Source organism: Mesoplodon mirus (genome assembly GCF_964341445.2).
Source record: "Mesoplodon mirus genome assembly, chromosome: 18".
NCBI classification, from domain to species: domain Eukaryota; kingdom Metazoa; phylum Chordata; class Mammalia; order Artiodactyla; family Ziphiidae; genus Mesoplodon; species Mesoplodon mirus.
In genome coordinates this window covers 7,735,190-7,763,126 of record NC_138994.1, presented here as the reverse complement: position 1 = coordinate 7,763,126, position 27,937 = coordinate 7,735,190, and the positions used below count along the sequence as shown (strand labels likewise).

Here is a 27,937-nt window from a genome sequence, read left to right as displayed (position 1 = left end):
ACAGTCTCAGCACTAATTAATGATACAGGCACTAGTGATTGGAATCAGACTTCCCGATTCCAGGGCAAGACTCTCTCTTCCACCTCCACAGCCCCCGATCCTGGGGATGAGCATGAGGGTGGCCCATCAGAATCCAAGCAGCAGACCACTGTGGAGGATAGAGACACTGCTGCCCAGCGGTGCCCTAAGGGGCCGCCCCTCATGTTCAACAATCCTTCCATGATATTCCTGGCACTGTCAAAGCCAAGCAGGTGCCACTCTCTGCCTCCACCGGTTTCTCCACATCAAAGCTTGAAGTTCATTCTTCGGATGGTCGCGGAAGAGAAGAAACCCTGGAGAGCGGCTGAAACTCCCTTCTTGGGTAAGTGGATGCCGACTTAGCCCACAGAAAAAGCAGGTTTGAAAACGTGTTTGATGTCTGGTTGCCGCATTTGGTGATGAACTCAGTCCCAGGGACAACTGAGACAGGCCGTAACCCCCCACCCCGTTCCCCCTCCGTACCCCAACCCCATACTGGTTTCTGCCGGTCAGTCTGGTGGCTCCAGCCTCAGAGACACTGCCTCAAACCTCCAGCAAGCAGGAAGGGGAAGTGCGCAAGCGCACGTTGACAACTCCCGCCACCTCGGAGTAGTACACTGTGACTTAGGAAACAGCCAATCAGCCATCCGGGCGGTAACCAATGGCAAGCGCCGATGAACCGACCCGGCTAATTTGAACACTCCGCGCGGGCCGGAGGTTGGCGCCGGTCGGGTGCCGGACGGGCGGCGCTCTCCGGTGGTCAGAGTTTCCTGTCTGCTGCGGCGGGACCTGGCAGCGAGGGGCGACACCAGCGGCGGGGAACGGACGAAGGGTAAGCGCTGGTCCACGACGGAGGCGGCCCCGCGGGCTCCTGCGCTCAAGTCTGGACCGGCGGACCCAGCTGCTGACGGCGGCGGAAGCCGGAGCCCGGCCTCTTTTGTGCGGGACATGGAGGTACAGCGTGAAGACCGATCAGGTCCCGGGCGGCCCCTTCCGAACAGGGTGGGGGGAGGTGCGGGGAGAAGGCCCTTCCTTCCATACCTGCACGGGAGATCGGGACCTTCTGCTTATTTGTACAGGACCTAGACTGGGCCCTCAAGTCTGCACCCGGGCCCAGCCCTCTGTACATCCGCTCTGGGAAAGGTACCCCTGCTCATACGTAAGGAAGAATTGGGTCCTCCCGCGCACTAGAACTGGAGACGTGGGACTCTCTGCACATCTGTAAGGAGTAGCTAAGACCCTCGCTGCACATCTGTGCAGAACTGATTGCAGAGCTGTGCCAGGGGCCGTAACTTAGTTACTGGGGCACCCAGTAAATATTTGATTGAATAAAGGAAAATATGAAAGAAGATCTGCATGACGGAAAACCAGGCCTTCTGCTACTGTTCCTAGGATGCCTTTCCTCTTAGCTTTGACCCTTTAAGGTACTGAAGTGACACAGGAAAGATAAGCCTGGTCTGTGTCAAGGAAAATAGGGGATTTTACTGCAGATGTTGGTTCTTCTGGTAGGGGGCGAAACGCTGGTATGTCATATCAATTCTAATAATGATGGCTAACGTTTACTGAGCACTTACCAGGTTTGAGTTATCTCATTTAATCCTCACAACAACCCAGTGGAATAGATACTAATATTTACATTTTACAGGTTAAGAAACAGAGAAGTTAAGCCTAGCTAAGAGGAGAACATCCACAAAATTTTTCTGTATGAGCTTCTTATGGATGTTACACTGCTTTCACCAGTCTTATCACTATTCTTTTTCCTCTCCGGTCACACAGTCCATGCTTCAAACAACTACCAAAGTATCCAGTCCTTCTCTTCCTATTTCATGACTGAATTCCCCCACCATCAGAGAGAGATTTTAAAGTGTCTCAATTTGTTGGTTTTATATTAACCAACCCAGCTCCATTTTATACCTTTTTTTAAAAAAAAGTATGCCAGTAGCATATTTTTAGAGGTCTTAATAAAAATTATCTCTATCTGGCCACAGAGCAAATCTAAACAGTTATCAGAGTATTGTACAAACCATATTCTATTTCCACAAGCAATTAAGTTTAAAATACAAAAGAAAAAGAAACAAACCCACATTTGGATTTAAAAAAAAAAAACATTTAAATAACTCAGTCAAATAGGATATCATTATTCTAATTAAAATGTAATTAGCATGAAACAGTGATAATGCTATGTATAAAATGTGGGGAATGCAGTTAGAGAATACTTAGAGGGAAATTTATAGTCTTAAAGGCTTACATTAGAACATGTATTTTTTCACGATGAAAATGAGGCAGATATTCAATTTTAATAAGAGAACAGAACAACAGAATTAAAGTGTAGAAAGTAAAAGAAGTTAAGAGCAAAAATTAATGAAATAGAATTTTCCTATATAATAGAGATGATTAACTTAGCCAAAAGCTGTATCTTTGAAAAGACTAATAAAAAAGCCAGACCTCTGGTAAGATTGATTAAGACAAAAAGAAAAGAAACATGGAAAAATGACCTTAGGAATGAAAATAGGGACATAACTTTGGTTACTGAAAGATTAAAAGAGAGAGAAAGACTTCAATGGGAACTATTTTTGATGATGCTTTTGGGCAATTTTCTAGGAAAAACAACTTACCTAAACTGATTCAAGAAGCTATGAGAGGGACTTCCCTGGTGGTGCAGTGGTTAAGAATCCGCCTGCCAATGCAGGGGACATGGGTTCGATCCCTGGGCCGGGAAGGTCCCACATGCCACGGAGCAACTAAGTCCGTGTGCCACAACTACTGAAGCCCGCATGCCTAGAGCCCGTGCTCCGCAACAGGAGAAGCCACCGCAATGAGAAGCCTGTGCACCGCAACAAAGAGTAGCCCCCACTCACCGCAACTAGAGAAAGCCCACAAGCAACAATGAAGACCCAACACAGCCAAAAATAAATAAAATAAAATAAATAAATAATAAAAAAAGAAGCTATGGAAATTTTGAACAAACCTAGGACTACTAAAGAAATTTAATTAGTTTAAAATCTACCTTCACACACATCAAAAAACCCCACCAAAAACATACAGGCAATTGAAATGATTCTAATCTTATAGAAACTCTTCCAAAAAAAAGAAAGAAAGGAAGAAAACACTTCCAGTCTATTTCTGGGGGGGAGGCGGGGTGCCGCGCAGCATGCAAGATCTTAGTTCCCTGACCACGGATCGAACCTGTGTCTCCTGCAGTGGAAGCTCAGAGTCTTAACCACTGGACCGCCAGGGAAGTCCCCAGTCTATTTTGTGATACCAATAATGAGGCAAAGAAAATTTCAAGCCAATCTCTTTTATAAATGTAGTTGTAAAAATCTTAGATAAAATACTAGCAATCAGAAGCCAGTGATGTATTTTTACAAAATGCATTATGACTAAATTGGGTTTATCCCAGGAATGTGAGAATAGTTTAACAATAGAAGATCTATTAATACAATTTACACATTTACAGATTAAAGGAGAAAACATATCCCATTAGGTACAGAAATAGCATTCAATAACCATTTATGATTTTTTTAATGGTAAACTAGAAATAGAGGTAAATTTCCTTAAACCAACAAAGAGCAAAATGAAAGCAGGAAAGAGACAAGATTGCTCACTATTGCTGCTTTCAACATTGTACCTGAGGTCCTAGCCAGAGCTGCAAGATGAGAAAAATAAATAAAACTGATTAGAAAGGAATAAATAAAACTATCATTAGTTACAGCCTTATGATTGTCTATTTATAAAACAAAAGAACACAGCTCCTTCCTCTTTGCTACCACTCACAGAAAGAAACAGCCATCTTTGGACGTTTTTCTGTGGGTACTAAGGTGAGGGGGATTAAGAGCTGCAAAAGCCCAGGTAGAAGGCAGAGCAGGCTAGGATGAAGAGTAGCGCCTCTGACGACAGAACAAAGTCAAAATCTGGCCTTGCTACTTACCATCCATGAGACAATTTCCTTCCTGGGCCTCAGTTTCCTTTGCAGAGTAGGGATGTAACAAATGTATCAATAACTGCAGAATGAGATTGCTGTGAAAGATAAACGAAACACTTGTAAAGCACTTAGCATAGTGCCTGACACATAGTAGGTGCTCAATAAATGTTAGCTATAATTGTAGTTATTTTTAGGGTTTTGGCTTCAGACTGCTTTTCTCTGGCCTCTATTCATTCATAGGACAAATATTATACAGCATCTACTGCATACTGGATCTGGCTCCTAGGCATCTGGGGTGCACAGACTATATCAGAAGAGAGTCCTGCTCTCTTGGATCTTAAGGACAAGAAACACAGTGTATGATTGTTGTTAAGGATCAATGGAGGGGACCACAGCAACCACTATATAAAAGTACAACACCTAAGGGCTAAGCACTTTCCCTGCCTTCCTAGCTCCCAATGTCTGCAGGCAGACCCCCCTCAAGTCCTCAGAAATTCTTCTCCAGGGGCTTCTGAGGATCTTGGGCTTGTTCTCTCTGTCCCTATGAGGATGGGCAGAGGAGGCTACCCTGAAAACAACTGAATCTTGGCTTCCCAGCCTCAGCTCCGCAGCGAACTAGCCTCCGGGTTTTAATGAGCTGCCCCAGGTTAGAAACAGGACGTGACTGTGGCTGGCTCAGAACCCTGAAGATCTTATTAAAGAATCATCTCCCTTGTACTTTGGGCTGAAAAGCTCTTTCCAGCCGAGGATCAAAGCAAACTTGACAAACGTTCTCTCATTAATCTCCCATCCCCCTGGGGCAGGAGCAGATTGGTAGCTGTTCTCTCTGGCTCTCGAAGGGAGATGATGTGACATCAACATGGTGTGGCTGGTGGAAAGACCTCCCCACCAGTCAGAGGCAAAGCAGAGACCAGGACCCAGGTGTCCTAACTGCGGCCATGCCAAGTGTCACCCTACCCTCTCCCCATCTCCCACCCCACACCCTCAGCGCTGTCTCAGGAAGAAGGAAAACATCTCATTAGGCAAACAGTCGGCCTCACTGGCCCTCAGGAGGCGGAGAGGAGAGAACTGTAAAGGTTAGGCGCATTCCGCTGCCAGTGCCCTTTTTAATTTCCTGCTTTGAATGTTAGGCTGCTCTGTAGCTCCAACTCAGCTAATAGAATGTAGACTCAGATGGTGGGCCCAGGCACCCTCTGCCTTCACTTTCCTGGTCACAAGAGTGGGGTTCCTGGGAGTTCCCTGGCGGTCCAGTGGTTAGGACTCCATGCTTTCACTGCCGAGGGCCGAGGGGTTCGATTCCTGGTCAGGGAACTAGGATCCTGCAAGCTGTGAGGCGCAGCCAAAAAAAAAAGAGTGGGGTTCCCTGGGGGTGGGAATGCAAGGATGGGAGGCAGGAATTCTGAGTGTTGAAAATTAGGTCTAGTCCATTTATCTGAAAGCGTTTGCAGCATACATAATGCTAGTTACATAAAAGGGATTATAATTATTACACAAACATAAGGGACTATTACAACAATGTGATCATGAGGGTGTAATACATAACGTCATTACAAGGCAGTATAGCAGGCTCTATGGTCAGACTGCCCGGGTTGGAACCAGGATTCATCACTTTCTATCACTGGGATCTTGGGCAAGTTGCTTAACCCTCTCTGTCTCAATTTTCTCACTGAAACATGAATATAATAATAGTATCTAGGACTTCCCTGGTGGCGCAGTGGTTAAGAGTCCGCCTGCCGATGCAGGGGACACGGGTTCGTGCCCTGGTCCGGGAAGATGCCACATGCCGCGGAGCGGCTGGGCCCGTGAGCCGTGGCCGCTGAGCCTGCGCGTCCGGGGCCTGTGCTCCGCAGAGGGAGAGGACACAACAGTGAGAGGCCCGCATACCGCAAAAAATAAATAAATTAATTAATTAATAAAATAATAATAGTATCTACCACCTGGGGTCGTGATGGGGTTGAAAGGAGGTGAAACGTGTAGGGCGCCTAGAACAGTCCCTGACAGAGTGGGCACTTACCTGTTATGTTTATTATTATGATGAGCTGATTGCTGGGACAGGAACAGAATTAATTACACACAAGTAAAAAGATGATTATTGGTTGACATCTCTCCTTTGTTTTTTGTGGGGAAGAAATTAAGAAGTTTGGGGGTGAAGGACAGGAGTTTGAAATCAACTCAATTCTGCCTCATTCCCCAAGGAAAAAATGAGTTGTTTGCTGGAGTTTTAGGTAGAAATCCTATGTTTCTTTGCTGAATGACCCTGGTAATTGTGACCCATCAGTAGGACCTCATCTTTCCTAGGAAAGCATTCATCTATTCCTATCCCCCAGGAACAGCCCCCTGTTTCTTACCCCTGTTAACATATCCCTAGACTTGGGCTGAACTTTTCCAGTATATCCGTGACTCCTGCATTCCAGAAATTCCATCTCTTTGGGCTGAACTTTTCCAGGATATCTGTAGCTCCTGCATTCCAGAAATTCCATCTCTACCTTTGGTAGGCTGGCTTGAAGGTGAAATGAAAGGGGAGAGAGGTCTGAGGGGAATTCAAGAGAGAATAGGTAAATAAGCTTTTCGGATTACTACCAGGGCAATATTAGGAAATCTATCCATGTCACCCTCTACATTAACAGACTAAAGGAGGAACACTGTGTGATCATCTCAGCAAGTGCCAAAAAAGCATTTGATAAAATTTAGCACCCATTCCTAATGGGTAGTGGAGGGTGGGGAACTAAATATAGAAGAGCTAAAAATAGAAAGTAACTGTTATTATTTGCAAACTATATCATCATTTAATTGAAAAATCTAAGAGAATCAATGACAATCTATTAGAACTTATAAGGGTGTTCAACAATGTGGCCAGATACAAGATCTGCATACAGAAATCAGTAGCTTTCCTATGTTCTGTCAAAATGAATTAGAAAATGTAATTTTAAAAAGAGCTTATTTACAATATAACAAAGACTATACAGTAACTAGTAATAAACCTATGAAGAAATGTACAAAACTCATGTGAGGAAAACAATAAAATTTTACTGAAGATTATAAAGTTGTGAATAATGAAAAGAGATATGATATTCCTAGATGGGAAGACTTCATACTGTAAAGATGCCAATTCTCATATTAATCTATAAATTCAAAATAATCCCAATTAAAATCTTAGCAGGATTTTTCATAGAATCAGCTTCATAAGCTGATTCTAAAATCATGCACAAGACAAGATGCCCAAGAATAGCCAAGAAAAAGAACAATAAGGTGATATATTATAGAACCACAATAATTACAACGAGTTATGGAAAAAGGAACAGACATTTCAGTAGATCAGAATGGAGAGTCACAAAACAAATTCATGTTTATATGAGAATTTAGTTATGTTAAATGTGGCATTTAAATTAGTGGGGGGGACTTCCCTGGTGGCCCAGTGGTTAAGAATCCGCCTGCCAATGCAGGGGACACGGGCTCGAGCCCTGGTCCAGGAAGGTCCCACACGCCACGGAGAAACTAAGCCCATGCGTCACAACTACTGAAGCCTGCTCGCCTAGAGCCCATGCTCTGCAACAAGAGAAGCCACTGCAATGAGAAGCCTGTGCACCTCAACGAAGAGTAGCCCCTGCTCGCCACAACTAGAGAAAGCCCGCACACAGCAACGAAGACCCAACACAGCCAAAAATAAATATAAATAAATAAATAAAAATTTTAAAATAAATAAATCAGTGGAGAATGAATACACTATTTAATAAATGATCTTGAGATAGTTGCCTGCCATTTGGAAAGAAAAGATATTTAGGAATATCCTCATATCATTCACACACAAAAATAAATTCCATCTGGATAAAGATCTAATGTAAGAAAGGAAAAGTATTAGAAATATAAGAAAAGTGTTGGGCCTCCCTGGTGGCGCAGTGGTTGAGAGTCCGCCTGCCGATGCAGGGGATACGGGTTCGTGCCCCGGTCTGGGAGGATCCCATATGCCGCGGAGCGGCTGGGCCCGTGAGCCATGGCCGCTGAGCCTGTGCGTCCGGAGCCTGTGCTCCGCAACGGGAGAGGCCACAACCAGTGAGAGGCCCGCGTACAGCAAAAAAAAAAAAAAAAAAAAAAAAAAAAGAAAAGTGTTTATTATTTTAGGGAAGGAACGTCTTCTTAAATATGACATAAAAACAATAAAAAAAAAGGTTGACACATTTGACAATTTGAAAATTGGAAACTTCAGTATGGCCAGAGTAGGATTTTTTTTTCAAGAATGCATGGTTGCTTTGATGCCAAGAATAATATCAAATAATTTACCACATCAACAAAATAAAGGAGAAAAAACATGTAAACATATCAGAAGATGCTGCAAGAGCATTAGATAAAGTTCAAGACATTCCTGATAACAGCTCTGAGTAAAGTAAGAACAGATGAAATTACTAATATGATAATGACTGTTTGTCCAAAATCAATATCTAAATAGTGAAGCACTAAAGCCGTTTCCTTTAAGATCAAAAACACTACAGGGGGACTTCCCTGGTGGCGCAGTGGTTAAGAATCTGCCTGCCAATGCAGGGGACACGGGTTCGAGCCCTGGTCCGGGAAGATCCCACATGCCGCGGAGCGACTAAGCCCATGCGCCACAACTACTGAGCCTGTGCTCTAGAGCCCGCGAGCCACAACTACTGAGCCCACGTGCCTAGAGCCTGTGCTTCACAACAAGAGAAGCCACGACAGTGAGAAGCCCACGCACCACAACAAAGAGTAGCCCCTCGCTTGCTATGACTAGAGAAAGCCCACGTGCAACAAGAAAGACCCAACACAGCCAAAAATAAATAAATAAATAAATTTATTTAAATAAAAAACAATACAGGGATGCCTATTATCATTCAACATTGTTTTGGAAGTTCTAGGGAATACAGTAGACAACATATGAAAGATTTGGTATAAGTATGGAGAAGGAAAAGTAAAAAAAATTATTTTCTGATACATAATTGTATACTCAGAAAACTCAATAAGCTCTAATAAAAAGCACTTAGAGTCAATAAGAGAGTTTGAGGGAATTCCTTGGTGGTCCAGTGGTTAGAACTACGCACTTTCACTGCTGAGGGCCCATGTTCAATCCCTGGTCAGGGAACTAAGATCCCACAAGCCCCGTGGCATGGCCAAATAATGATAATAATAATAAGAGAGTTTGAGGGTAGTGGGTATAAGGCAAATATATAAAAATCCATCATGTTTCAGGACTTCCTTGGTTGTGCAGTGGTTAAGACTCTGCGCTCCCAATGCAGGGGGCCCGGATTCGATCCCTGGTCCGGGAACTAGATCCCATGTGGGTGCCGCAACTAAGAGTTTGCATACCACAACTAAGGAGCCAAGTAAGGAGCCCGCCTGCCACAACTAAGACCCAACGCAACCTAATAAATAAATAATTTTTTTTTAATCAATCATGTTTCTCCATATTAGCACCTGGAAATAGGGAAGGTGTTCCATTCATAAGAGCAATAAAGTACTTAAGAATTGTATTAAAAGGACAATTATAGAAACTACCTGAAGATATAAAAAATACATGAACAAATAGAAAGGTAATAGCCATATTCTTGTGTGAAAACATTTAATATAAAATAAATATGTAAATTTAATATAATTCCGATTGTAATCCCAATAGGGTATTTTTTGGGGGGGGCGTTCTGGGATGGGGATGGAATCAATAAAATGTTCTTAAAGTCGAATAGAATAAATGACTGAAAATAGCCACGAGAATCACGAAAAAGAAAGCTGGGGTTGGGAGGGGTGTCTTGCCTTGCTAGATAAGAAGCAACTGTAAAGGAATGGAGTGGAAACAGTGTGGTGCTTGCACAGGAATAGACAGATTCGTGGAACATAATAGAAAGCCCAGAATAGGCCTCTGAAAACAATACAGTCATTGGATATGACAAAGATGGTCTTTCAGATGGGAAAGATATTTGTCAATAATTGGTGCTGGCATCAATATTCTCTTGAGGTATAAAATGGAGCTGAGCTGTTGAGGAGGAGGTGGGAGAAGGCCCCTGAGTGCTAGACTGAGGGCACCTGGTCAGGCCTGGATCAGATTGGTCCTCATCTCCATCATGTCTCTGCCCAGGTGTTGCCATGGTGATGGCAGTGGAAAACAGCGTGGTGCGGGTCGTGGTGCGGGTGCGGCCCCCCACCCCGAGGGAGTTGGAGAGTCAGCGGCGGCCTGTGGTTCAGGTGGTGGATGAGCGGGTGCTGGTGTTTGACCCTGAGGAGCCCGATGGGGGCTTCCTTGGCCTGAAATGGGGCAGCATTCCTGATGGCCCCAAGAAGAAGGGTAAAGACCTGACGTTTGTCTTTGACCGGGTCTTTGGTGAGGCGGCCACCCAACAGGACGTGTTCCATCACACCACCCACAGCATCCTGGACAGCTTCCTCCAGGGCTACAACTGCTCAGGTGAGCCCGTCTCCCCCTCTGCTGGGCACTGGTTGAGGAGCGCTCCGGCCGTGCGTTCTCTGTGGGCCCCCCCATTCATTCTTCTCCTGGGTGGGGACCACTCCACTGGGCCACGGGATACAATAGCAGATCAGGCAGACAGGGTTCCTGTATTCGTGAGGCTTAGAGTTTAGAACTGGGAGAAAACACATCACAAAATCACACCCCCGGGGCTTCCCTGGTGGTGCAGTGGTTGAGAGTCCGCCTGCCGATGCGGGGGACACGGGCTCGTGCCCCGCCCCAGGAGGATCCCACATGCCGTGGAGCGGCTGGACCCATGAGCCATGGCCGCTGAGCCTGTGCTCCACAACGGGAGAGACCACAGCAGTGAGAGGCCCGCGTACGGCAAAAAAAAAAAAAAAAATCACACCCACAAGTGTGTGGTTGAAAACCAAGATAAGTGATATGAGGGAAAGAATTGTGGGCCTTCCACAGAGGAAGCTACCCAGGCTGGAGAAGTCTTCCCTGAGGAAGGGATAAGCTCCCACCCATAGTGGAGACCTGTTTGCCCTCAAATCCACAAGCCTACAGGGGCACCAGGAATGGACACGGAGAACTCAACAGCTGTGAACGTAGGGGATGTGGGTGGGTGGGAGGGAGCAGTGGAACCGCGCACGTGGAAGGAAAGAGGCTCGGGGAGAAGGGAAGGGCTGACCGGATGGAAGTGCACTGGGGGAGCCCCCGGAGAAGCCCCCGGAGAAGGTGGATCTGGCCCTGCCGCCACCCTACTCCCTACTCTGTCTTCTGTAGTGTTTGCCTATGGGGCCACCGGGGCCGGGAAGACACACACCATGCTGGGAAGAGAGGGGGACCCCGGCATCATGTACCTGACCACCATGGAACTGTACAGAAGGCTCGAGGCCTGCCGGGAGGAGAAGAAACTCGAGGTGCTCATCAGCTACCAGGAGGTAGGGCTGTTTGCACCCCAGGACTGGGCGGCCCCATCCCTCATTCTCACAACCACCTAAAGAGGGAGTGGGGTGGAGCAAGCAGGAGCGGGGAGAGGTGGTAGGGGGTGGGCAGACGGGGGCCCAGAGGGTGGACACAGCTCCAAGAGAGCCTGCGTGTGAACTGACCCCGCCTGTCCTACTCATCATGTGACATCATCCAGCAAAGTGCCACTCACCACGGCGTGTCTCATCATGCTTCCCTGACCCAGCAACTCAGCTCTCCCCAGCGCCTAGGGGAGAGGCTTCCTGACCAGCCTCTCCCTCGGGTCTCTCCCTGGCTTCCTTTCTCTTCAGGTGTACAATGAGCAGATCCACGACCTCCTGGAGCCCAAGGGGCCCCTTACCATCCGTGAGGACCCCGACAAGGGGGTGGTGGTGCAAGGGCTTTCCTTCCACCAGGTAAGGGGCTGGGCTCAGGTGGGATGAGCAGCCTTGTCCTCCGGGATCCCCTCACCGGGTAGTTTGGGGATGTCCTGGATGCTGTTGGGGCAGTGGTGGTGATAGCAAGGGGGTAACATTGGTCCTGAAGAGCAGCCCTTCTGCTGGGGGAAAAGTCCCCACTGGGGAGACCACAGCCCCCTTCCTGCACATCTCCTCTGTAGCCGACCTCAGCTGAGCAGCTGCTGGGGATGCTGACCAGGGGGAACCGTAACCGCACGCAGCACCCCACTGACGTCAACGCTACGTCCTCCCGCTCCCATGCCATCTTCCAGGTGAGGAGGGGTCACAGGCCAGGGCCTGAAGCTGGAACTCCTGGTGCCCAGTGTCCCCTCACCCCTGCCATCTGCCCCCAGATCTTCGTGAAGCAGCAGGACCGGATCCCAGGTCTGACTCAGGCCCTTCGGGTGGCCAAGATGAGCCTGATTGACCTGGCTGGCTCGGAGCGGGCGTCCAGCACCCACGCCAAGGGGGAGCGGCTGCGGGAGGGAGCCAGCATTAACCGCTCGCTGCTGGCCCTCATCAACGTCCTCAACGCCCTGGCCGACGCCAAGGTAAAGCTGCACGGAGCCAGGCTCCTCCCCGGGACAGCGACCCAGTGCCCGAGCCAAGGGTCCCTCCCTCCAGCCCTGGGCCAAAAGCTATCAAGTCTAAATTTCCTGGTGGTCCAGTGGTTAGGACTCGGTGCTTTCACTCCAGCAGCCCGGGTTCAACCCCTGGTCAGAGAACTAAGGTCCTGTAAGCCCAGCAGCGGGGTCAAAAAAACAAAAACAAAACAAACAAATGAAAAAAAGCAAAGGCTACCAAGTCTAGCCTGGGTCTGTGTAGTCCAGACACTCACTCCACGCCCACCCACTGTCCCCAGGGCCGCAAGCCTCACGTGCCCTACCGGGACAGCAAGCTGACCCGCCTACTCAAGGACTCCATCGGGGGCAACTGCCGCACGGTGATGATCGCTGCCATCAGCCCCTCCAGCCTGGCCTACGAGGACACTTACAACACCCTCAAGTATGCCGACCGGGCCAAGGAGATCAAACTCTCGGTGCGTGCCAGCTGGGATGGCCACCACCCTGGAGTGGGGGTGTAGGGGTGTCGGGGGAGCCCCCAGGCTGGGAGGACGAGGGGACAGGACCCACTGGCTTGCTCTGGTACCTGGAGCAAGCGTTCCCACAAGGCGGAGGGAAGAAGTGACATAGTCCTCGTCCTTAAAATATCACAGCACTGGGCTTCCCTGGTGGCGCAGTGGTTGAGAGTCCACCTGCCGATGCAGGGGACACGGGTTCATGCCCCGGTCCGGGAAGATCCCACGTGCCGCGGAGCGGCTGGGCCCGTGAGCCACGGCCGCTGAGCCTGCACGTCCGGAGCCTGTGCTCCGCAACGGGAGAGGCCGCAGCAGTGAGAGGCCCGCGTACCGCAAAAAAAAAATCACAGCACTGGGATGATTGAGGCAGAATCTTCTCAAGAGGGAGGCAACGGAAGGGAGTGGCCGAGTATCAGCCAGTGATCTTTGTCAGACTTGTTTTTAGCAGCAGGCCCATATTTTTGGCAAAACAACACATAACACAAGATAAAAGCAGAGTTGCCCGGTTTCCCCCGCCTCCTCCAGGGAGCCCCAGTGCTCCAGGAGCCGCTGCGGCAAAGCCCCTGGCCTGCGGAGAGCATATCGGTCAGGGAGCCGGGGTCTCGGGTTCAAAGGCAAGCTCTCCTCTTGCTGTGCTAGGAGAGCCACCGGCCTCCCTGTTCCCTCAGTCATGAGGGTGAGTCTCGGGAATGTGAGTGAGGTGTGCCTAGCGCGGCGTCTGGCCGCTGGAAGTGGTTGCCGAAAGCTGCTTTGAATGAACGAACAGATCCCTCCCCTGTGCCCCCATCTCAGCTGAAGAGCAACGTGATCAGCCTGGACTGTCACATCAGCCAGTACGCCAGCATCTGCCAGCAGCTCCAGGCTGAGGTGAGGAGCCGCCCCGGGAGCTTGGCCGGGAGGGAGGGCGCCCGGCTCGGGGCGGAGCAGGACGGGACCGCGGACGCGCGGCCAGGGCGCTCTGCCTGCCCCCTGCCTCCTGTGCTCACCCGGCGCTCTGAGGGGCTGGGCTGCTTCGTTCCAGGTGGCCGCCCTGAGGGAGAAGCTCCGAGTGTACGAGGCAGGGGCCCAGGCCCCGCAGCAGGACTCCTCACAGCCCCCCAAAGCGGGCCCTCCACATCAACCGTAAGTTCTGCCGCCCCCTACCTGCCCCCATCCTTTCTCCAGCTTCTGCAGGGCTAGGACTCCTCGCTTCTGTTCTGGCATCTGGGGTTAGGGGTTCCTCCTCACTGCCCGGCACACTGACTGTCACCTAGAATGGTCTATGTCAAAGGAGTAAATCACACCCCAGCCTGTATAAGCAGCACCTACTCTTCAAAAGAAGGTGCATTTAAGGGGCGGGTGTCATTGTTTCCTAAACCAGAAAATCCCTGACTCCTTCTCCCACGCTCAGCTACTGCCCTCTTGTTACCCAAGCATCCACCCCTTATGGACCTGGAGCCACAGAGATCCCGCCGCCTCCCTGATTTTCCCACCTGCCCCCACTTCCCGCCTTTCAAACCTCTCCTTTCCCCCTTAGCCTTCCCAGCTGCCCCTCGCCATCCCGCCTCCCCAGCCAGCCCTGCACCCCAGAGCTACGCCCAGGGTCGGCAGTCCTTCAAGAGGAGAGCCTGGGGACAGAGGCCCAGGTGGAGAAGGTCGTGGAAGGGAACTCTTCAGACAGGGAGCAGCCCCCAGAGGGCAAGGACAAAGGTCCGGCTGAGGAGGTAAGACTTGGAGCTGGTGGAATATTGAAAGAAATGTCCCACCCCCAACTCACAGGGTCCCTTCAGTCCCAGCTTCTCTACCTGGATGTCTTACACCTCGGTCATTAGGAGGCTTTCAGATCCTGCGCAGGAAGAGCTAGTCTGTCAGATTCTGTGTGTCTGGAAGTGGGGAGTCTGAGTGTTAACAGAAGGGGAGCAGGGAGGGAGCATGGGGACTGGTCGTTCCAGGAGCTGTCATTCCCACTCCTGGAGGAGGGACGGGTTGTAGGAGCTGCTCACGTAAAGTGGGGGAGGCCGTCCTGGGCCCTCGACCTGTGACTCCCTTCCTCTCTAGGTTCCAATCCAGGTGCCAGCACAGAACCTCAGACACCCATTGCCCGGCTCCCCTGACCTGACCCTGCAGCCCAAGCCGGTCGTGGACCACCTCCCACCACGGAACCTGGGCAGGGGCCGTTCTAAGCAGTAGGTATCTTCTTGCTCCAAGGCGGGAGGTGATGGGTTCCAGGCCTCCTGGGGTGGGAGTTGGCGCTAAGTGCATCACAAAAGCTCTGTTTCTGCTCTAGTTAAAGAGGCAAGTCTTTTCTCATCAATATTGTCCCTTACCTGCTGTCAACAATTTGATATTATCACCTACTCTGTTTATGTAGCATCCTCTCTATTTATTACTCCGTGTAGCTGGCAGCCCAACAGGAGGGAAGCAAAACACCGAATTCCATCCAGACAGCTGGCAAACGCCGAGCTAGGGCAGGGCTGCCTGGGCTAGTGCTTTGCTCTCCAGTCTGAAGGCCAAGCTGCCTGTGCTCAGCAAGGAGACAGCTGCCAGGAGAAGCTGGGCAGCAGCTGAGCAAGGGATAGCTTTCCTGAGTCAGGTGTGCGTCATGTGTCTTCATCAACAGATTGACGGCTGCTCTTCTCTGAAGTAAATACAAACCCAAAGAGAAATGGCTTTGGGACCATTCTTTCCGTGCTTCATAGAGAGGTGCAGCTAGTGTTTTCTTCCTTGGCCCCCAGAACATAAATCCCCTGCCACTTAGCTTTGCTGTTGCCAACCCTACACCTCCCCCCCCAGCACGCTTCACGCTAAGCAGTGTATTTAAAGCTTCCGGACAGAAGGGCCTGTTTAATTTTATTTCTTGTTGGGGAGTGCCTGTTCCCGACTCAGCAAAAAAGGCTGCAGCCTGAATAATCAGCGGCTCATTATCTGTCTCCTGCTGCCGACTCCCCGGGGCCCTGGAGTGGCAGGGATGCACTGGCGGGATGTCCCCTTGGCCCCCAGGGAACAACCGTGGACTCCCACTGATGACTCAGGGTCTCTCTGCCTGGAGTCCCACGTTGCTAGGACACCAGGGTTCTCATTTCTGCTTTGCCTCTGATTTTGTGGTTTCTGACAAGTTGCTTCAACCTTGGCTGCGATTTGGGCATCATGGTCCTTGTTTTCCTTACTTCTTAGAGTTAATAATAGATACTAATAAACTGTGATGGAAGACCCCAAGTGTCAGGGGCTGCAGAACATTCTAGATCTTCTCCATGCTTGAAAACAACCTAACCACCAGATAATCGAAAATAATTTTGCTTTGGCCTTAGAGTTTAGAATCTTAGACCACCAGGGCACTGAGTAGATCTTAGATTTTCCAGTCCAGTGGTTTTTCAGAATTTTTTTTTTAGCGGCAAAGCCCTGTCTTCAAATGAAATCTTATGCTGAGGTCTAATATATAGAACAGATAAAGCAGAGCTGTTCCATTAAAAATGTCCTCTGATGGGTTTCTTGAAACCTGAATTGAAAACCCATGATATAGACCAACTCCCCGTCTGCGGGGGCTACGCGGCAAGAGGGAAGGGGCCAGACCTGTGTCATCTGACATCCAGGCCAGTGGCTTTCTCCCCAGACTCTCACTTTTCTCAGTGGTCTAATTTTCATATAATGTGTGGCTCAGGCAGATATAGAATGAGTTTCTGCTGTGTCCTTTTTAATTTATATCCTGCCTTCTTTCAAAAAGGCCTTGAGGCTGCTTTATAGAATGAGTTTGGGTTCCCTGAGCACACACTGAGGACAGAGGAGGGGGCTCAGAGATGTCCAGGCAGGTAAATGCTACCCAGGGATAAATGACTGGCCATGAATAATCCCCACCGAGATAACTGTTTATCCTTTTATCATGGGTGTGCCTCACAGAAAGAAAATCTGCTTTCTTAGAATCTAAATTTACAACATCAATAATCACATTACCCTCGTAATTTCCTTTATTTTTTACATATATATTTTTAAAAATATATTTATTTATTTGTTTATTTTTGGCTGCATTGGGTCTTCGTTGCTGTGCGCGGGCTTTCTCTAGTTGCAGCGAGTGGGGGCTACTCTTCATTGCAGTTCGCGGGCTTCTCATTGCGGTGGCTTCTCTTGTTGTGGAGCACAGGCTCTAGGCGTGTGGGCTTCAGTAGCTGTGGCACGCGGGCTCAGTAGTTGTGGCTCGCGGGCTCTAGAGCACAGGCTCAGTAATTGTGGCGCACAGGCTTAGTTGCTCTGTGGCATGTGGGATCTTCCCAGACCAGGGATCAAACCCGTGTCCCCTGCATTGGCAGGCAGATTCTTAACCACTGCACCACTAGGGGAGTCCTTCGTAATTTCCTTTAAATAGCCCCTCAGTGCATGTGAAGTATGTGTTAATACACACATACTCTCTCAGCATCCCAATCACTAAATAGGAAGAGCAAACTGAATGCATTTTTGAGGGTCTCCTCAGAACCAAGGTCAACATGGCCTATCTTATTTAATCTCTTATTATCCTAACAAGGTAGATGGCATTATTATTACTATTATAGAAAACAACAATTAACTAACCTTATAGTGCTGGGTATGTGCCAAGTACTCTTTAAACACTTTATATCTAAGATAACCCATTTGGGGAATTCCCTGGCAATCCAGTGGTTGGGACTGTGTGCTTTCATTACTGAGGGCCCGGGTTCAATCCCTGGTCAGGGAGCTAGGATCCCGCAATCTGCTGGGCGATGCCAAAATTTTTTTAAATAATATAACCTATTTCATCTCCCCAGCAACCCTGTGAGGTGGCTGCGTGTGTTGACCTCATTTTAGAGATGTGGACACTGAGGGTAAGAGGTGATCTGAGGCCATGCAGCTGGGACGTGTTGGAGCCGGGTTTTGAGCTGTTAGTCTGACTTGAGCCTGGCTCTTCTCTGCTACCTCCCATTGCCCCTCTGGGAAATGGACTTAAGATCACAGCACTTGTAGGTGGCAGAGCTCAGAGGAAACTCAGACCTTCCGTGTCCAAGGCCACTTAGTGCCCTTTCCCTACTTCCCAAGTACTGTCTTTGTCAGGGGCATGTTTAGTGGGTGAAGCCGCCCACCATTACCGGGGTCACCTCCGCCGGCCTTGGTCTTCAGCACGGCTGGAAGGGTGATGAGGCCGGCCAGGCAGTCCGGGAGGGCCAGTGCACGTGTGCTGCTCACCACACCTGGAGCCCTGGGGCCGGGTCCTCCGGGCAGGTCTGAGGCGGAGTGGGGATCCCCTTCCCTCTGTTCCAGGTTGGCTCTGAGGGTGTTGTGCCTGGCCCAGCGCCAGTATTCCCTGCTCCAAGCAGCCAACCTCCTGACCCCTGACATGATCGCAGAATTCGAGATGCTGCAGCAGCTGGTACAAGAGGAAAACACTGAGCCTGGAGCAGAGGCCACCGGGGAGCCTGACCCGGCCAGGGGGTCACCTCTGGCTCAGGAGCTACGTTCAGAGTCAAGTGAGTCTCAGCCCTGCTCGGCCTCTGTCTTCTGGTGCCAAGGGGTGGCTGGGGCCCCAGGTGCAGGGTTATAGTTCGGTCAGAGACTGGACCTCTAGGATGATGGACTTCTGCACAGAGAGGCCCCAGGGGTCACGCAGACCCGAGGAGTCAGGGGCTCCTGCCTGTCCCGTGTCTCTCTTCCCAAATTCTACAAATTCTCCTTCCTTCTGGCCAATCCCTGATCTCCCCTCAGCACCCTCCTCTCTGCCCAGAGTCTCCAGGATACTCCGGCCCTGTGACCCGGACCATGGCAAGGCAACTGAGTGGCCTCATACACACTCTCGGGGTCCCACCCAGGCCTGACCGCACCTCAGCTCAGGCATCCCAACGGCCCACAGAGAAGAAAAGGAGGAGACCGAGCCCCTTGGAGCCAGACAGCCCACCAGCCCCGAAGCCCGGGACCAAGCGCCAGCGCCAGTCCCTCTTGCCCTGCCTGAGGAGGGGGACCCCTCCTGAGGCTCGGCTTCTGGATGGGCCCATCACCCCCACGGGGGGACGGGCCTCCTCCCCCTGCCATTCCCCTCACTTCTGCCCAGCCACAGTCATCAAAAGCCGGGTGCCCCTGGGCCCTTCCGCTCTGCAGAACTGCTCCACCCCTCTGGCCCTGCCCGCACGGGACCTCAACGCCACCTTTGATCTCTCCGAGGAGGCCCCCTCAAAGCTGGGCTTCCACGAATGCATTGGCTGGGACAGTGTCCCCCGGGAGTTGGACAGGCTGGATCAGCCCTTCATCCCCAGGTAGGTCTCCCTTCTGGCCTCAGCAGGGGGTGAGGGGTCAGCAAGGGACAGAGGTGCTGCCCAGGGGAACAGAAGACAGCACACTCTTGGAGTTGGGACACTGCATCTCTCCCTTTGGTCTGACCAGCATCCAGGCCCAGGAGAGCAGAACGCGCCGTTTCTTTGGAGGCGTTGCTTCTCTCCAGGCCCTGCCTTGTCCATCTATACTTCAAAGCCGCCTGCTCTGTGCTGGTTTGTGACATGCCCATGAGTAGCTCACAGGCGCCCCCTATGGGGAGGGTCAGCAGGGAGGAGGAACTAACATGGGGTGCCCAGCCCACTCTGTTCCTTGCTGTCACTTGGGCCTGGTCTGAGTTCTGTATCCCACTGAGAAATACCCGTTTCTACCACTTCCACCCCAGACTTTACCCTCCAGCCCAGCATCTGGAACTGGGAAGGGGATCCTGAGAAAACTTTATTCAGCATTTTTCAGTGGGAAGATGCTCTCACCCTCGGCTTCTGCCCGCGTGGCGGGGAGGGGGGAGCAGCAACCAGCTCAGGACAGTCCAAGGCCGCGAACAAGCAGCAGACTGACCTGGACTCGGGAGGCCGAGGATGGCAGGCTGCCCACTGCTCCCCCCACCTCTCCCACAGCCCGAACCCCCTCTCAGTAACAAGCTCAGAGCCAGGCAGGTGGAAGGGTGAAACTGTCTGAACTCCAGTTCCCCAGACGCGCCAGAAACTGCCACCTGATGTTCTCCCAGAGCAGGCCTGTCACTCAGCTGTCAGCCCAGGCCGAGTGAGGCAGGGAGAGGAGTCCGCCTCTTAGGAGGAAGAAACCTCAGAGGTCATCTTGTCTAACCTCCCTGCCCCGCAAGCCGGGCGCCGGAGCGGGAGGTGCTGGCACCCTTTTCTGGTTCCCTCCTGATGTGCCACCTTCCTCCTCCTCCCTCCCCAGCGGACCCAGGCCCCTGTTCACCGTGAAGGGCCCCAAGCCGGCAACTTCCTTCCCTAGGACCTCAGCTCGCAAGAAGAGGCGCGTTGTGAGGTGAGGCCGGGGAGCTGTGGGAGGAGGAAAAGCAGGAGCTGTCACCAGGGCGGCGGGCACCCGGGCCAACTACAGGCGCTGCGCGTGTCTCTAGACCCCTTGGAGCCAGTAGCAGGGGGTCTTGTGAGCAGGACCAGCGTCTGGTTGTCTGAGGTCCCCTGGGCTCTTGCTACTACAGGATTATATTAGAGATGTCTCCCTCCTTTGGTAAAGGCCACAGACCCTCTCTCCATGAGGGGACATTCAGTGTTCACTGGGTAATCCAGGGAGTGGACTCCCCACCCCCTCACCTCTACTTCCCTCCCAAACCCCACTCAGCTCCTCTTCCCTCTGCTGCCTCTCCCACCCTCAGGTCTGGCCTTGGGTGCTTCCTACTGGTGCTCAGCCTCCCCCTGCTCCCAAGGCTCCGTGTCTAGCTCTTACCCTCCCACCCCCCGCCCCCCCCAAAGTCCAGAGGCTTGGCCGTGACCTTCCCCCCTTCTTCCTTCCTTCCCTCCCGCAGTTCCTCAATCTCCCGCGGCCACAGTCGCATCGCCCGCCTCCCCAGCAGCACCTTGAAGAGGCCAGCTGGGCCCCTGGCAATCCCAGGTGACTGGCATTTGGGGGCAGGGATGCTCTGGGTCACAGTGGCAGATGGGGACAAGAAGTAGGAGGGGAGGGAATTCCCTGGCGGTGCAGCGGTTAAGACTCGGCGCGTTCACTGCGGTGGCCCAGGTTCAATCCCTGGTCAGGGAACAAAGATCCCGCAAGCCACCAAAAAAAAAAAAAAAAAAAAAAAAATGTAGGCGGGGACAGGCGAGAGGAGGGCATGGGGTACTTCCGAGCATCTCAGGGACGCTGGTGAGAGGGATGGGGGATGGGGGGGGGAAGGGAATGGTGGGATACAGCCTCACTTTTCTCCTTCCTCCCTGCCTCCCCTCATCTAACTGGCCTGCAGAGCCGCCCTCCAGTCCCCACTCCCCTGGCAACCAGAGGAGCCAGAAGGAACTGTTGGGGGTTGGGGGAGCGCTGTCAGCTGGGAGCTGCTCCGCCAAGGTGTCCTGACCGCCCGGCCCCTCTTGGTCCCTGGCGCCCCCTAAACCGGGAGCCCTGACCTGCTTTCCTCAGCTCGGAGCAATTAATGCCAACACCCTCTTCCTTTATTAACAGTCCTCCCCCAGACGTTCATTCTGCTACTCGCCCTCTTTATTAATCTCTTGTTACACTCAGCTTCTCAGCGTGTATTTATTCATTTGTGAGTTTTAACGTGTTGCTATTTTAAAGGGTGCTACCATCATCTCCCCCTAGTTTATAACACCCTCCATGCAGGAAGGTGGCTTTTGGGGGCTTTGTTGCCCACCCCCCATCTAACACAGGGCTCTGCACAGTGATGCCCGCTGTGCAGTTGAGGAGGGCTGAGCATGGGATGGGGGCATGAGGGAGTCCCAGCTTGGCTCTTCCTGGCTTTGAGAGGAAGGCGTCTTCAGCCCCATCCCCCCAGCCTGGAGTAAGAGCCCCAACCCCATGCCACAGTCCTGGCGATGATGCAGATGATGGTGGTGCCTTGATTTCCAAATGAAGAGAGTTTATCGTTTTAACCCTATTGTAAACAGGATACACACTCAGTGTAAGAAGTGTAAACCTTAATGCTACCACGTAGACATAAGAGCTGTTAATACTTGGGTTTATATCCGCTGATCCTTCAGTTCTGCATATATATATATATATATGTATAGATATAGTTTTTTTATTATAATGATTAATAAACCATCTCCATCCTTGGTGTGTGTTTCTCTCTGTACACCTAGGTAGGATAGCAACCCCTTCCTCCTCTTCAAGAAACTTCTGAGTATAAAAAACATCCCCCCGCTGCCTCCTCCTTCAGCCTTACAGGTGGGCCCTGTCCCTTACTCCGCAGCCCCACCTTCTGCTAAGGGCCCCTGCTCCTTAGCAGGTGAAGAAGCTATCACCCCTGGAGGCCTGGTCCATCCTCCTACAGCCTGCATGTGGTGGGGTGCCAGGAGTCCTGTCGTCAGAGAGAGCGTCTTAGTGGTCCCCTGGTCTTACAAGGCTCCAGGCTGAGGCTCCACCTGCTGGAACCCATTGAAATCTTCCTCCCACAGCTCCGAAAGCTCCCCACCACCCCCATTCGTGGCTTTCCCCTCCACTCATTCGGATTGTGACAGTTCAACCCAAGCCTACCTCTGTTTCCCCAGGAAGACGTGGCTGGCTGCATGAGCGAATGGCATAACCAAAATTCCAGGAGTCTGTGTTTAAATTGCTTCTGAAAACAAACACGGTAAAAGGCATTTAGCACTTTGTGAGCAGTGTGTAAACAATGCCACTAATTTCAAATGAGGCCTCGCTGCTCTGGGCGAGCAGCCTCCCCCTCTACCTGGGGCACCCCTCCCCGCTCAGTTTCCATGCCTTTTTGGAGGAGTGGAGAGCACAGAGGGGAGCACTGCATTCCTACCGGCTGCAGGCATCTCACACGACTTCACAACCTTATGAGGTATAATGAGGAAACAGACAAAAAGGTTAACAAAATGTGCCCGGAGTTAGACTGCAAGTGGCAGCACCAGGTTTCAGATCAGGATCTGGTCGTACACATGACACCAAGCTGCTTCCGTTTAGAAGTGAACAGACATCGTTTCTTTCTGCGTGCCGGGAATTTCCTCCTCTTCAATTAGTCTTCCTGAGTTTTTTTCCCCTGTGTACCATGATCCCCACAGAAGCAGTCACCGCCTCACATCTGTAGCCCCCAGCGGCTTGGTGTGGTGCCTTGGCCTCAGGAGACCTCGCTGCCTGCTGGTTGGATCCAAACTGAATAACTGCCTCATTTCCTGGGGCCCTCACATCTATTATCTCATTTGATCGTCACCATCACCCCTGCAAGCGCAGAGGCAACAGGCACAGGGCAAGGTGGCTGGTAACCACGGCCAGGAGGGCGAGCTTCGCCCAACAGGCTCCGTTGCACGAGGGCTGGGGGCAGCTTGCGAGGGGAAGAGGTCACTCTTGACAAGGATGTTCTGCACCTGACCATTCGCTCAGCAAACATTTGTGGCTCCGTGGTGCAGAATGTGCTCTCGGGTGACCCATTAAATGTACAAAGACTCTGCCAATGGAGTTAAGCACATGTGGCTCCTGCCCTCAGTCATGGGAGGTTGGGCTGAGTTGGGCCGCTCACGAGGAGGCAGCCTGGCTGGTCCAGGGAGCTGGCAGGGGCTGAGGGGGGCAGCGAGCTGACGGCCAGCTCCCAGCTGACCTCCGTGGGCAGCGATGAGGCTCTGAGATTGGATTGTTCTCACATAGAGTCATCCGCCAGAGGCTGCAATAGATGTCTCCCCCGTCCACTGCCCTAGCTTCCCCCTCCCGGCTTCAGCCTGCCTCCTCCGCCTTGAGGGCCTACGCAGAGCCCCTCCCTCCACTTCAGGGAGTTTAGACGTTCTCTCTTCCCAGGCTCTTTGCACCCACTCCAGGCCCCACAGCTCAGGTCTGGGCCCCACCCCGGGGGCACAAATTCCTGCCCAGTTCAGGGAATCAGGCTCAGTGCCAGGAGCTGCAGATATGGTTCCTTCACACAAAGAGTCAGGATGGAGTCCTTGTCACCTGAGCGTAAAGCCAAACCTCCGTCAGTGTTAGGATGTGTCAAGAGGAAGGGACTGGGCTTTTTCCACTGGGTCCTCCCACTGCCAGCCATCGGCTTGGCGCCCACAGGGGACATCATCACCCCATGGGGATCCTTCCTCCTTGGCAGCTGTTAACTCAGGCATCCTGCCTCCCAGACCCTTGCTCATCTGCCTCCAGTTTCCCCCAGAATGTCTCTTTGGCTCTTGGCTAGGTTTGGGGGATCCTGCTTCCCAGACAGAATCTAGTTTCTGGCTGTCTTCCGCTTCTCCACCGTCCTTTTGTGAATAGGAACCTAGAAAGTCTTGGGATGGAGTTTGTGGGTGGAGGAAGGGACCAGAGTCATACCCAAGAGCCTGGAGACCATGGCTGTGTTTTCTAGCTCACCCCAGAGCTCCCCTGGGCTCACCCGCAGCCCTACCCCGAGCTCATCCTGCCCATTTGAAGGACCACTGGACTGGAAATAACAGGTCGCCGGTCAGCCCTCTCCTCCCTCCAGGGACACATCTGGTTCCCGCCTCTCACCCTCCCAAAGGGACACAGTCAGGCGGGAGACGGAAGGGAGCAGGGAGCTGAGCAGGCCAAGGAAAGCAATTAAAGAGCTGGTCTCGGGGTTAGAGGCTGGGGGCAGGCTTGAGCGGCCCCTGGCTGGGTGGGGAGGCAGGGTTAGAGCAAGCGCCCGAGCTTATTAATCCCAACACAGCAGCCTGGCCCCTGGGTCTGTGAGGGTGAATGAGCTGATGCCTCCAACGGCTGAGGGGCTGGGGAAGAGAAGGAGAAGGAGTCCAGGGGTTCAGCCAGGAGCCCTTCTGCAGCCACAGGAGTCGGGCGCTTCTAACCGACAGAGCTGGACTGGGCACAGGCTCAGGATCGGAGAAGGAACCACCCCTGGCTTGAGGCATCCATCCTCCAACCATCCTCCAACAGAAAGGGGAGACCCCTGCCCTCAGGGAGCTCCCAGCTGACAGTGAACCATGGGTTCTCCCATTAGGTGGCTCCCATCCAAGGGGAAAGGGCGGCTCCTGTCCTGTGGGTGCCTGAGTCTGAAGGGGGAGACAGACCCTACCCTTAGGTGCATCCCAGTCTGATGGGAAAACATAGGTCTAGCATCGGGAGGACCCCATCTTCAGGGGGCCTTGTCTTGGGAAGCCTCAGGGTAAAGTGCAGAAGAGACTCGCACCCATGGGGGATGTTGACACACCAAGAGGTTCTCAAGCCAATGGAGCTGTGGGTCTCAAGCCCACAAGGGTTGGGGAAGGGCAAGGATGGAGGCACAGAGCCCACTGGGGGAGTCAGGGAGGACAGAAAGCAGGGTGGGAAACAGCCTGTACTCTGAGTCTCCTCCAGAACAGTGGGACATAACTCTCCCATGTCCCCTGGGAGACCCAAAGCCACAAACAACTAGTGATCTGGGGGCAAAGGGTGCTGCCCCCTCCCCACATCCTGTCCACACTGCCAGATAACTGCCCTTTGCAGGGGGGGCCTGCCCACATGCTGTCCCTGCCACAACCCCAATGGAGTCAACAGGACATGGCCACTCCCCTGGAAGACCCAGCTCCCAGCCCCCCGGGGTCCACCCCATCACAGATGCGCTAACATGGAAACAGGTAAAGCACCTGGTAGGTGTTATTAAATGGAAGCTAGGATTTGTCGAGCACCTGCCGTGTCCGGCTTTCACTGATTTTTATCTCACAACTACCTTGGAAGTAAGTATGTCTAGACCTCATTTTACAGATGGGGAAATGGAGACTCAGAGAAGGTTCCTGAGTCATCCAAGATCATACAGCTGTTGAGTGGCCATGGCCTTGCTCTCTCCCCTAGACGGCACTGCCATAGCAGTCAGAGGCAATTCTAGTGAGCCCTCTAAGTGATGCACATTTGGGTTTTAGAAAGCCTGCCTAGAGCTGTGAGACCAACTTTCTTCCTGCCTCCAAAGGGCTATGTCCACCAGGCCACTCGGACCTGGTCAGCTCAGCACTGCCATCTAGTGGCCAGTTTCCTTCCTCAGAGATGGGTCACCGAGTGGATGGACTGGTCAGAGATCCATGTTCTCTCCATCCCACTCACTCTTGCTGACCACCACGCTGTGCCAGGCACTGGGAGAGTGGCAGGAGCACAAGCGGAGTCAGTGGGCAGCAGTCAAGGGACAAAAGGGCCCCTTGAATTAGAGGCTGGCAGGTTTGGAAAACACTGGGCACCTCGTGTGCAGGTTGAGGCCGGGTGAGGTGTTGATCTATCCTGGGATCAACTTGGGCTTCGTAAGCAGGAGGGCATCCTGGCAAATTCTGACATAGAAGATGGGCACAGGGAGTGGGAGGTCATCTTGTCCCCAACTCGGCTTGAAGTGGGGCGCAGCTTGGCTGAAGGCCGTGTGGAAGGGTGTCCAGGCATCCTCTTCTTGGGACCCGCAGCGTTCTGCTGTCTAGTCCAGAAGTCAGTCTAGGAACTGGCCTGAGGCTTTGGATGATGAGGCCCTCAGATTGGGGAAGCAGGAGAGGAGGCGCCACAGAGAATGGGGCCTGAGTCAGGCTGGGAGGAGGGGGGTAGAGGTGGAGGCCGGGAGCTGTGTCTGCCCGAGGCAGATGTGCATCACGGTGTGACCTAGAACAGAGACAGAGGCGACATAACTGTCCAACAACAGGGCTTGGTTACATTAATTTACATAGTGGAAAACCATGCAACTGTTAAAATGATGATGTAGATAAATATTTACTGATATGGAAAGATGTTCACAACATATTGTCTAGTAAAAAAAAGCAAGTTACAAAATAATTTGTACAGCATGAGCCTACTTTTAAAAAATGAATTTATATGTGTAGGAAAAAAAGTCCGGTAATGTTTATATCTCCAGGTGGCAAAATTATAGCTAATTAAATTTTGTTTTGCTTATCTGTATCTGCTGATTTTTCTACAATGAAGGTATAATAAAAAATAATGAAGGTTTGACAAACAACCATGACCGAGTCTGTCTATTTCTTTGCTTCTCTGTGTGGATAACTTCAGATAGTTAAGGGCTGAGTGTGGAGCTGGGTCTGAAGGTCGGATGGGAGTTGAAGATGGAGGGAGAGGGCCTGGGCGGGTGACAGGGGCCCAGCGAGTGGCTGAAGGGGTTAAAGAGGGGGACTCATCTGCCGCTTCCAAAACGAGCTGAGCCTCTGTCTCCCAGACACAATTACTGAGAGCCCCTGACAAGCCCTTCCTGCTCTACTACATCTTTTCCCTCCAGGACCGCTTTGCGCTCATTTCAACTAGATTTCACTTGTACAAAGAGAGAAGGCCACACGCTGTGACTTGCCCGGCAAGCTGGAGAGGCAGCCTCTCCAAGCCACACAGAGGAGTTGGGGCAAGGGTTTGTCCCCAGTCTTGTTCTTCCTTTAATGTCACTCCCCGCCCCCATCCTTCCCCGGCCCCTCAACCCACAGCAGGATCAAGTGACTGGGTTCCCCCTCCTCAAGATTCAAGATTCCCCTCCCCATGAGACTGCTCAGGCCCAGGGTCAGACTCTGCTAAAGAATTAGGGATTCTCACCTCCTCTCTCTGCTTGGGACTCATGGGGAAATCTCGGCAAGCAGCCTGTAACCTGCCCAAATGAAAAGCATCTCCCCTGGCGTGGACGAGGGGGCATTGCCCAGATAGGAGCTCAGGGGCTGTGCTGGCTCTGACAGCTGGGGAGGAGGCGAGTAGCCAGACTCTGTCTGCAGAGCTGGAGACCTGGCAGTGCTGGGCTACCCCCAGGGCCTCCCCTTGGTGCCCACTGAATGACTTACCACTGTGAGGGGCCCACTGAATGACTCACCTTGGCACAAACACAATGGTCAGGGGTGGGCACAGAGCCTGCTCCCTGCTGCACCCCAGCCCCCATCAGATGCCTTCCGAGAAGTTCTTTGAGCAAGGGGCTTGGGCTGCACCCCACCCAACAGGCTGGCATCTTGGGATAAAAACAGCACAGCCCCCTGCAAGGGCTGCCCTTGCCACGTGACACCCTCACCGGCAGTGGAGAACAAGGCTCCATTCAGCAAGTGCTCGGGAAAAGGGATCAGAGGCCCAGGCATGGGCAGTGGGCAGTGGGGCGGTGGGTGGGGGGGGGGCAGGAGAGGAAGGCTGCCCACTTCCCAGAAATCTAGGGACACAGATGGGTGAAGGGCCTGGGCAGGGTACTGACCCCGGGGGACCAGATAGAAGGTGTGATTGGATCTGAAATCTCAAGGGGCAACAGG

At 52.0% G+C, this 27,937-nt stretch overlaps 1 protein-coding gene across 3 annotated transcripts; it reads left to right on the top strand.

Annotated features, from left to right (window-relative positions):
- Positions 1-730: 730 nt before the first annotated feature.
- KIF18B (kinesin family member 18B) lies at positions 731-22,256 on the top strand. Of its 3 annotated transcripts, none has more exons than XM_082605091.1 (16): positions 731-850; positions 10,026-10,352; positions 11,142-11,299; positions 11,636-11,740; positions 11,944-12,054; positions 12,136-12,333; positions 12,645-12,821; positions 13,653-13,727; positions 13,882-13,982; positions 14,377-14,563; positions 14,898-15,025; positions 18,102-18,307; positions 18,562-19,087; positions 20,025-20,114; positions 20,617-20,702; positions 22,012-22,256. In XM_082605091.1, exons 2-16 carry the CDS (start codon positions 10,034-10,036, stop codon positions 22,173-22,175), a joined length of 2,631 nt encoding a protein of 876 aa, XP_082461217.1. In that variant the 5' UTR covers positions 731-850; positions 10,026-10,033; the 3' UTR covers positions 22,176-22,256. The 3 variants fall into 3 exon arrangements, with proteins under 3 accessions (XP_082461217.1, XP_082461216.1, XP_082461218.1); XM_082605090.1 differs by having other exon boundaries at positions 731-972; positions 22,012-22,255; XM_082605092.1 differs by lacking the exon at positions 22,012-22,256 and adding an exon at positions 21,052-21,260 and having other exon boundaries at positions 731-972.
- The last annotated feature ends 5,681 nt before the right edge of the window (positions 22,257-27,937 follow it).